An 11,593-nucleotide genomic window follows, 5' to 3' on the forward strand; every position below is an offset into this window, starting at 1 on the left:
CATTTACAATCGAAAACATGTCTGTATTTGTACAAATCCCTGCACAATCATTTAATCCTGAATTCCACAGACTCAAATTGAAAGGCATTTGTTTGTGGTTAGTAAGATACATGTATAAAATGTATGCAGTACATGAATAATTGTGCGTGCGTCTATTAATCATTTTGAGTCTAATATCATCCCATAGTCCCGTCTCTCGCTGGAGTCCTCAGCACACTCAATGCTGCGCAACAGTTGCGCAATAGCACTGCTCGTCAACAGGAACACGGCGAACCTTGCGTTAGTTTCCCATGCTGCCTTTCGCGTCAGCTGATCTGACCACATCTATATCGCCTGCCCGCTTCTGTGTTCCCGGATCAGCGAAGGAGAGTGACAGAGATCACGCGACAAATAAACGCAGAGCAAACATGGTGAGTTTACGAGCTTATTGTGCTGATTCTATTAGCAATAATAATGAAAAGGCGAATTGTCTGCTGTTTTGTGTTCATTTAACCGGATTCACGAGCAATAAGAAAGTGTGTGTGTGTGTGTGTGTGTGTGTGTGTGTGTGTGTGTGTGTGTGTGTGTGTGTGTGTGTGTGTGTGTGTGTGTGTGTGTGTGTGTGTGTGTGTGTGTGTGTGTGTGTGTGTCTCTCTGTCTCTCTCGTTTCAGGGCGTTTGGATGTTTCTCAACTCTTACGAAAATTAACCATGGTTTTACTGTAGTGAAAGTGTAGTTACCATGCTTTTTAGGCATACTGAGTTTGTATAACCACGGTTTTACTACAAATACCATGCTTAAACTATGGTTAGTGTCGCAAAATCATGGTTAATGTGTGGTTACCCATGTTTTTTGGGTTTATTTGTAGTAAAACCATGGTTAATTTTCGTAAGAGCATGTGTACGAGATGAAATAAAATACATTTGAGACCACGTGCTTTGGGAGGGATTATTGTGATATTATTATGTTCTATTTCAGTGAGGTGTTATGAATTTTGTGCTGTTTTGTGTCTTCTAGATAAGTCTAGTAAAGTTCCTTTAAAAGTCTTTTTGACAAGAAGTACACTTGCATGTATTTAATATAGGCTAGTTTAAAAGAGTTTACTTAAGTACGAACTGAATGTAATATTATTTGTGAACTTGAACTTAGTACATCTTTATATGTAAATGTATAATTAAGTTGGCGTTGAAATCTGGTTTAAATGTGCTGACAGACATTCACGGTAAACTAAAATGTACTTGAATGTCATTTCTATTTAAACGTGAAATATTTTATAACACTACAGTTAAAATTCAAATTATTTATTTTTTAAAGCATGATAAACAATTATTAAAACGTAACGATTTAAAATATTCTTGAAAGTAAAACCTTTCATTTGACATTATTACAAAGAGCACTTTTTAAAAATGCACTTAAGTGTGTTAAGGAACAAGTGCACCCTCTTTAAGGTACACTTGAGTGGTCTTGTATTTCATTAATACTATATTATCTGAAAGAACTGTTCTTTTTTTATATATATACTTTTAAGTTTACAAGCACACAATCAATATAATTAAGTGCACCTGTCTACAATGACTCCGGATGTACTTTGATGTAAAATGAAGATGTCGGCATGCTCTTGTACTTCACTGACGTGTGACGGGGAATCTGTCTGCTGTTAGGGGAAACTGGCAGGGATGTGTGTATCACTTCCACTATTTACTACCTAACAAAGACTGCCAGTATATTAAACATGCACTCTAAAAAATGCTGGGTAAAATACAACAGCCCAGCGCTGGGTAAAATACAACAACCCAGCGCTGGGTAAAATACAACAACCCAGCGCTGGGTAAAATACAACAACCCAGCGCTGGGTAAAATACAACAACCCAGCGCTGGGTAAAATACAACAACCCAGCGCTGGGTAAAATACAACAACCCAGCGCTGGGTAAAATACAACAACCCAGCGCTGGGTAAAATACAACAACCCAGCGCTGGGTAAAATACAACAACCCAGCGCTGGGTAAAATACAACAACCCAGCGCTGGGTAAAATACAACAACCCAGCGCTGGGTAAAATACAACAACCCAGCGCTGGGTAAAATACAACAACCCAGCGCTGGGTAAAATACAACAACCCAGCGCTGGGTAAAATACAACAACCCAGCGCTGGGTAAAATACAACAACCCAGCGCTGGGTAAAATACAACAACCCAGCGCTGGGTAAAATACAACAACCCAGCGCTGGGTAAAATACAACAACCCAGCGCTGGGTAAAATACAACAACCCAGCGCTGGGTAAAATACAACAACCCAGCGCTGGGTAAAATACAACAACCCAGCGCTGGGTAAAATACAACAACCCAGCGCTGGGTAAAATACAACAACCCAGCGCTGGGTAAAATACAACAACCCAGCGCTGGGTAAAATACAACAACCCAGCGCTGGGTAAAATAGGGACAAACCCAGCAATTGGGTTGTTTTGACCCAGCACTGGGTTGTATTTAACCCAGCATTTTTTAGAGTGTACTATTCTTCTTCTCCTCATTGTGTTTTTATAAGCTACTATCTAACCTCTTTTATTATATGATCATGTTTAGGGAGCGTAACATGCATGGGGTGAGTCGTAACACCATCAGTTTAACAACCTATAAATGATCTACAGATACATGAACTGGTATCATTTAAATCAGAAGTTTATTAACATAAAACAGTCACAAAAGCATTTCATCTACTTGTGTAAAAAACATAATAGCTGAGCAAACAGGGAGGGTTGTGACACTTTCCATTGTACTGTTACTGAATTTTCATATATGGCACAACATAAAAGAGTGACTAACACACACATTCTGTCTGTTATGTTTTACATTATTTCTGTATTTGCTTCTGGTGAAAATGTTACCAATATGTAAAAAATGTAGACGGTTTTGCATGCCATGTGGTAGTGCGCATTAATTTACTCCGATTCAGAGTCAAATATTCAGATTTACTCTGATAAGATTTTAAAGCAACTTAAGTTTAGATTGTAACATATAATGGGAATATTATAAAGTTTGAGATACACCGAGTCTGAGTGAGTTACAGACACAAAACAGTTACCGTTACAGTTGTGTTACACTCTGCGATTTAGTCATTTGTCTGTGTGTTTTGTAGTGTGTAAAGTGGGACTAACTGAAGCTAGAGGAGCCATGTTGGCCACCCAAACACCTGAGAGCGGCCCCGAAGCGAGAGATGTTAAACAGGTTTGTAACTTCCTCATCTTTTCGAAGATTATTTGGATTGTGGATGTTACGGTGTCATTGCTAGCAAACCTTTCACATCTCTTGAAACCCGTTGAGCAGGTTCTTGGTAGAGGTCATGTAATGAACCTGGATTTGTTTTTGGAAACCAGCGTTAAATCAAAGATGATGCCTGCTATACTTCTCCTTTCTTCTATCACAGCTTATATGCACAGGTAAAGCGACACAAGTGCGTCATTTGCATGTAAGCACCATTTCTGTCGGTTCTAATTCTAATCATTCTAATATTCTAATAGAGTTTATTAAAACGAGTTTATAAGAAGCCACAGTTTGCTTGTTGTCTTGTAGAAGTCAGACCGCACACAGAATAGAAACCAGACATGTAATGCCTTCATGAGAGAGATTTTCTTTCTGGCCATTTCCTCTTTATTTGCTTGAGATTTTGCTATTAACTGCAGTTCAGTGGTGCTTTATATTCAGTTCGCTTACAGAAATGGATAACGAAAGCAAGACGAAGGGTTTGAACAAAACCGTTTCAATTCAATAGCTATATTTTCCCTGCTAGGCTTAATAGACAGATTAATTATTTTGACAAATATTAGATCATTTTTTTTTGTGCTTTCTGTTTATATTTACCTGAGCAACTGTTTTGTTAGCTCTTTAGTTTTTCTTGATTTTGTTTAGGGATGCACCGATATGAAAATTTTGGCCGATACGATAACCGATTATTCTTTATTTTTGAAAACAAAATAAACATCAACAATACAATATTATTATTATTAATTAATTGATTATTATTAAAATTATGTTTGAATGTTTGCCGGAAATCCTTCCCGATCTACGAACTGTGGTACAATTTTTTTTTTCGAACAAATGTTTTGAAAATATTTTAAAAGCATATAAATACAAATCTTTATTATCCTTGATTTTCAGAATATATACCTTTCCAACTAAATTAATACATGAGTTTAAAAGGTTAGTTCACCCAAAAATGAAAATTCTGTCATTAATTACTCACCCTCATGTCGTTTCAAACCCGTAAGACCTTCGTTCATCTTCGGAACACAAATTAAGATATTTCTGATGGAATCTGAGAGCTGTCTGACCCTGCATAGACACCAATGCAACTGAAATGTTCCCAAGTCCAGAAACTTCTGGGAGATCGGTAAAATAATCCATGTGACATCAGTGGTTCATCCGCAATTATACGAAGCTACGAGAATACTTTTTGTGTGCGCAAAAGAAAGGAAAAAAACCCCGACTTTATTCAACAATTCGTCTCCTCCGCATCACCCTGGTGCCATTTTGGAGAATATCCGCTGGGTGTAAACAGCGTATGCTGTTCAGTGTCAGCTGTGTCACACGGATACGCTGTTTCCGTTCAGGTCAAATCACAACAACGTAGGAAACAGATCCGGCGTGACGCAAACGGTTTGAAACGACATGAGGGTGAGTAATTAATGACAGAATTTTCATTTTTGGGTGAACTAACCCTTTAATAGTTTTCTGTGTATGATCACCCTAAACGATTGTATATGATTTAATGGTAATTTAATGCCAAGCGAACAGGAGGAATTTTATTCAAATAATTTAACCTGAAAAGTCTGCATTTGTACACCTGATGGTGTCTTATATAAAAGGGGGTCTTTCAAGTTTTTAACATCAATATTATCATCAACCCAGAATATAAAATAGCAGTCTTTGTATATTTATATTGTCACAAATAAAGTAATTGCTTCAGAACTATCCAGTCTTTTTAAAGAGGTAGTTTTTGTATGTGTTTTGCTGTTTATACACATGCAACAAGCCAGATCTGATCTGAGCCAGAATTTCCTCATTTGTCTAAAGTGCTTATGACTGAGCCTTCAAGACTTGGCTTAATCCCTCCCAGAAACATGACCACTATTTGCATGTCATTTGACTTAAAGGTGCTGTGTTGAATTTCCACAGCTGTGACTGTCAGTGCTTTGGCTCATAGGTAGTCAGTCAGCTGACAGCATCAGGTGACCGTCTGTCTGAAGGTTGGCTCACGTTCACTTGGCAGAGCACGATGACTTCTCCATTCTGCCCTCTTGACCGAGATCCTCAAGAGGCTGCGCAATGCTTACTCCACATCTTGTGAAGTTGTTTTGTTCTAGAAGTTCCTTGCTTGATTTGGTCTGCTGACCTAGATGGCAGGATGGTTCCAGTGACCTGATCTCACAGCAACGATGCAAATCAATAGAAATTACAGACCCTTAAACAGTATTATTGATTTTGACTGGGCGGTATCATTAAATCACTAGCTATTGATTTCATGTCTTTCCTGGTATTTCCCTCCCTGGTTCTTTTGTTTTGACGTCTGGTCCAAGAAAACCCCTTTTTATTAACCCTTCTGTTCTCCTCAGTGGATCAAGGACAAGATCGCACGGACACTAAAAGTCCTGCAGAAGCGTTACATCACCACAGACACGGCGGTCACCAGCGAGGACCTGGAGGCTAACCTGCTGTGTTGTGCTTTGGAGGCCGTCTTCATCCATGGAATCAAGAGCAAGTTCATCCGGTTTGATGGAAGTCACGTACGCAAAGGAGGGTCACGAGGAGCACTTCCTCAGCCCGTCTTCTGGAACCTGTTGAAGACCGTCACCCACAGGTGGGTCAGAGAATATCTAAGTTACTTTCAATAAAGCCCACATGTGGATATACATCTGTGGATATGTCATAACTTGATCTTCTAGTGAAAACAACAGACTTCCCTCTGGTGACGTATGCAGGACTTCTCCCCTCTTTTATTCAGCTTAAACTCCGCCCCTACAAACTCACATTCATTTGCCTCTACTTTAGTGCCACGCTCACATCTCAGCATCCAATCAACAACAGATGCATAAAACCAAGTCTCCACCTTACTTTTTTTTTTTGATTCTGATAATCCATTATACTCAGATGTAGGTCACAATACGGAAGACAAGAACTTCCGTTTAATTGTGATTTTAAGGGGTGCAGCAACCGTTGTATGTAAAAGTATCAAACATATGAAGCAGCACAACTGTTTTCAACACTGATGATGATGATAATAAATTCGAATTGTGTAACAGGAATACTTGTGATCAAACTTACACTTTAAACAGTATTGTAATCCCACTGGCATCCAACAACCAACTTTAGCATTTCAGCAAATCCTGTCACGTAATGTTACAGTTCTCTTGAATATTGGATGCATAGAATACCAGAGGGAACAAAGTGTCATTCATGAGCCTTGTGAAATTATAATATATCCCCATTCCTTCCAAAATCATTCCTAGCCTTTAGTTTGGTTACAAACCGAGTCACCTGATGTTGGTTTATGCTTTAAAATAACTTTAACCTCAAAAGTATTTCCAAGTGAACAACCTGTCACCAGTTTGGAAACAGAAAGAGACATGTCAGGGAGACTCTGTGAGGATTGTGACAAGTCTGTATATTTACAGTATGTCACATCGCAATACATCATTTTACATATAGTACATAAAGATTTTGTGCAATTCACAAATGATTGCACTTATTTGAATGACCTTCTTCACTAAACCGTAAACAGTTATGTAAAGGCCCACATAAAGGAGTAAATAAAATAATGATCGTATTATTAACACAATATAGTGAGGGAAAAAATAATTGTGAATATATCGATATTTGAGCAACACCTTAAAAGGTTAGTTCACGCAAACATTTTGTCATCGATTGCTCTTCGTCATGTTGCTGTAAACCCATAAATCTTTTGTTCATCTTCAAAACAAAAAAGATATTTCTGTCCATCCTTTGAAAGTACTTTTTGAGTACTCCAGTACTTTATCCATAGGTTTTGCTCTATCCATCCTCTTTATTTTTATTTTATCGTGTGACACTGAACACTGGAGTAATTATGCTGAAAATTCCACTATGATCACAGGAATAAATGACATTTTACAATTACAATAGAAAAAGGTTCCTGGAGTGCAAATAGTACTGCAGTGGTTTAATCCAAAAGACACAATCCCTTTATATAATGAACAGATTTAATATAAGCTTTAATTCACATATGAACAGTGAGCGATGCACATTAAATATGGTAAATGGAAGATCAAACATGCATGCTTGAAGAACGAGAACAAACATCATTGGTTCTTGAACATCAAACAAGCACATTTTTTACTTATTTGGTACGTGAGTGCATGAATATGTAAAACCATGACATTTTATTTTTGGGTGAACTAACCTTATAATGTTTCACATGCTTGTTTTTGACACTATAGGGATGTAGTTCAAGAACTGGAACGTCTAAGCTTCATAAACTCAGACATTGGCCGCTGCAGAGCATGGGTTCGCCTGGCGCTAAATGACGGGCTTCTGGAGTGTTACCTGACCTCGCTGCTTCGCGAAGGCTCCAACCTGGGCTCCTACTACCAGCCCGGGGCTCTTTTGCTGGACCCGGAGGACCGCGAGGTTCTCCTCACCCTCCTGCAGGGTTTGTCCTCGATGACCTTCCAGCTCTCCTATAAATCAGCTGTGCTGAATGAGTGGACCAACACACCCCTGGTCCTCGCGGGTCTGTGTCCCCCAACGCCTGCCGACGAGCACCTTGTAGGCCCCAAGTGCAAGGAGTCTTGGGATACTGTCTCCCAGTCATCCGGAGGGTCTGGAAGCTCAGATTGGGCTCAGGAGGTGCTCCAGAGGGAGCCGAGGAGAGAACAGAGCGAGGGCTGTGAGCCGAACACGCCGCTGACCACGTCAAACCTGAGTCTGGACACGTCAGGATCGTCACAGCTGTCCTCCAGCCTGAGCTCTGATAGTCTGCTGCAGGGTCAGGAGCTCAGGAGTCCAGAGAAGGAGCACTGGAGTTGTGACACGGAGATCAGCCAAAACGCACAACAGGAGATCACCGCCACAGAGTGAGTAGAAGTCTGTTCTGTTAAAGTCTTACCACTCTTATGACTCTATGCAATGTGTCAAGGGAGAAATCATCTTGTTGTAATTAGGTTTGTGCAGAGCTATGAATTTTCAATATAGATTAGTTGGTGAGTCTCAAATAAAAAGTCCTGTATAATGACACTGGTTCAAGTCGACATCCAAATGCATGTTCCAGCATGCTGATTTTCAAAGTATTGCTGTCAATATGCTGTTAATGTGCCAAAACCTGCTTAGCGGCTCTAAATTAATTACTTTTAAAGCATCCTGATTAAAAAATATTCATGTCAAACTCCATAGACAGTGTCTCTAATTGATTGTTAAGCATTGGACCATCTGACCCAGATTTTGAGCCAACCACCAACAGCTTCATGCAGTAAAACATTGTGTCAGTTGCTTGTTTTTGTATTTTCTTTACCATCCAAAATACTTTTATTCAGCTGAACATTACATATGAAGTATGTACTTGGCTGTGGTTTTGCTGCTTCTGTTACTGAGCTCAGAAACCTCCATGCTTGAAAGCTTGTTGCGACAATTCTAGTTAGGACAAAGTAAATGTGAAAGAAATGAATTGATGAATTCATTTTTGTGAGTCGAAATTTTGTAACCTGCAGTTGTGCTTGTTTGTTTCCAGTGTCAGCAGTTCCTCTAATCAGGACTTGAAGGAACACTTTGATGTGTTCAGACCAGCTTCAGACTCTGCAGCACAAGCTGTTAATGACAACACGCACAAGCCTGATGCGTCTCCAGCAGCTGCACAGGACACACCTCGATCAGATGCACACATCTCGGAGCAATCTAAAGCATGCTCAGAAAACATATCAGCTGAGACGGAAGAATCCAAGACTCTAGTTAAAACCGCCACAGTCACCGAGACTCCAGAAAGCGAGCAGAAGAACTCGTCTGTTGATTCCCCTTCAGTTTCTGCTTCGACTGAGACGGTTGAGAAGACCTCTGACCTTAAAGACCCTGACGCTCTTCCTTCTGAGACCCCTGTCGCCTCTAGTTCAGTGGAGCAAACCCAACATGCTGCATACAGACGCTCCGCAAGTACCATCAGCAGGAAAACCTCCTCCGACTCTCTGTATTCCTCCTGCGTGAGTGTTTTCAGGCATTAAGCATATAACTCACTTTATAGGTTTATCTAATTGGTCCACCAAATGAACTTTGATATTGTATCAGCTTTTCAAAATGAATTGACAGTATGAGTGATTCAGTCACAAAACACTTACATTCACACACATACTCTGAACTAGTGCTGGGTTATTAATCTAGATTAATCGATCTTCATTTTGATGAACCAGTTTTCAGTCTATGCTGTTTTCACTTAATGCACGAACCAAACTGCAGTAAGCTTTGTTTTGTTACTTTTCCTATGCAAATGTAGCACAGTTAATGAGATTCAAAGCACAAGTGAACCAATCAGTTCTTCCTCTAGTTACACCACAAAAAAAAACATGAGAACGTGTTGAAAGATTTACCGAAATGTATAATTTCTCATGCAACCGCTAAAAGACATAAATAAAACGGCTTGTAAAAAATAATGTCACATATCATCCAAAGCTTGATAGCTGCTTTAAAAATAACTCTAGAAAGGATAATTTTGCTAAATATATGCACTATATTACATATTCTCTATATTTTGACTAGTGCTGTCAAACGATTAATTGTGATTAATCGCATCCAAAATAAACGTTTTTGTTTACATATGTATGTGTGTACTGTGTATATTTATTATGTATATATAAATATATATATATATATATACATTTATACTTCTATAATATAAACATTTAATATATAAATACATTTTTTATTAAATGTACACATCCGTGTGTGTATTTATATAAACATCATAAATAAACACAGTACACATGCATATATTATGTAAACATACCTTTAGTTTTAGATGCGAATTATCGCGATTAATCGTTTGACAACACTAATTTGAACTTAAATGAGACGTCACTAACAGGTTGTTTAAATAAATCAGAATCATGACCGCAACAGCAGAAACATAATTATATCATTAAAGAGTTTATATAAAACCGCTTTGAAACTGTTTGTATACAAAGTTTTTATTTATATGTTGTTAACCTGACGGTGTTTCTGTCTCTAGCCACTTAAAATCTGCACCTTTATGTGTCTCAGAAATCCACATCTTGGATATCAGAGGATGATTTCTGCAAACCAGAAAAAATGGACAGTTCTGAAGTGTATGCCGTCATTGACATCGCGCAGATGAACGGGCAGGAGACGCCTACCTCTGAACCAGACGGCATCCAGTCAACACCTAGTGTAGTGCACCGGAGACACAACGGTAAGAAGGACACAAGACGGCCTGATTAAGCCTTGCTTAGTAACTACTGGAAGACTTTTTACTTGCAAAGTGGTGGGAAAAGTAGTGGTCTGTCTGTTTTTATGGGCTACAATGTGTTAACTGTGCTTCAATTTTTTTAAACTTCCTTCTCGCAGAACGATGACCATAAAAAAATAGCTCTCATGCTTCTACTTCCCTTTGCTTGGTTTCACATACAGTTATTAAGTGCTAGATTTAATTTTCATAGCTATAAAAAGGCCTTCAGTGGTTGTTCCATGCACTGAACTTTGAGGTTTGACCCCCAAGTAGGATCGGGGTTTAAACCAGAGAGTTACATCTGAAACTGAGGAATATCTCGGGTACTTTTATAAGGTTGCTCAGAATGAAAGTCATCTGCTAAATTACAAGTCAGACGCCTGTAGACAGCACATGTTTATAAGTCTTAAGGGATAGTTCAGCAAAAAATGAGTTTTCACATTCTTATGTTATTCCAAACCTGTATGACTTCCTGAGGATGATATTATGAAAAACTGTTATTTTTGTATCATTGATATACTATTATAGTTTTTGTTAATATTTTGAATTAGATTAATTATATTTTGTTTCCATTTGATTTTCAGTTGAATTTAATTCAGTTGTTTTCTGTCATTTTTATTGGTTTTAGTTTATAGTTACTTTAGATTTTTTTTTCTTGAAATATAGCTATAGGATTTATTCATTATTTATTGGTTTTAGTTTTTATTTATTTTTTTTATTTGTACTTCAGATTAAACTAAGAAATAGAAGTCCGTGGCGAAACAGGGTTATTGTCGATAAATAAAATACAATTACTTAAAATACTGAAATGACATAAAATGTGTGTGAAAAGAATGATATATCTACTCACACACACACACATACTTGCATTTGTGGTTTAAATTACGGGGACTCGTAGGCGTAATGGTTTTTATACTGTACAAAGTGTATTTTCGATCACCCTACACCTAAACCTACCCCTTACAGAAAACTACTGCCAATTTTAGATTTTCATAAAACACCATTTAGTATGTTTTTTAACCCTTTGGTTTACGGGGACACAGGAAGTATCCTCTTAAACGTACATTGTAGTACCCATGTCATTATACACATTTGTGTCCTCATAAACCATATATACCAGAACACAAACACACACACATA

The 11,593-nt window shown here is 38.3% G+C and overlaps 1 protein-coding gene across 1 annotated transcript in view; it reads left to right on the plus strand.

Annotated features, from left to right (window-relative positions):
- Window positions 1-258: 258 nt before the first annotated feature.
- Window positions 259-11,593, plus strand: part of LOC107598641 (pleckstrin homology domain-containing family M member 1-like) — a 16,853-nt gene continuing 5,518 nt past the window's right edge. The window contains exons 1-6 of the mRNA XM_016290033.1: window positions 259-410; window positions 3,113-3,201; window positions 5,586-5,830; window positions 7,446-8,081; window positions 8,732-9,194; window positions 10,249-10,444. Coding sequence (XP_016145519.1) covers window positions 3,148-3,201; window positions 5,586-5,830; window positions 7,446-8,081; window positions 8,732-9,194; window positions 10,249-10,444 — 1,594 coding nt within the window. The 5' untranslated portion in view covers window positions 259-410; window positions 3,113-3,147. The remainder of the gene's footprint in view (window positions 411-3,112; window positions 3,202-5,585; window positions 5,831-7,445; window positions 8,082-8,731; window positions 9,195-10,248; window positions 10,445-11,593) is intronic.

This window comes from Sinocyclocheilus grahami, unplaced genomic scaffold (assembly GCF_001515645.1).
Source record: "Sinocyclocheilus grahami isolate Dianchi unplaced genomic scaffold, SAMN03320097.WGS_v1.1 scaffold253.1, whole genome shotgun sequence".
In the NCBI taxonomy this organism is placed as follows: Eukaryota; Metazoa; Chordata; class Actinopteri; order Cypriniformes; family Cyprinidae; genus Sinocyclocheilus; species Sinocyclocheilus grahami.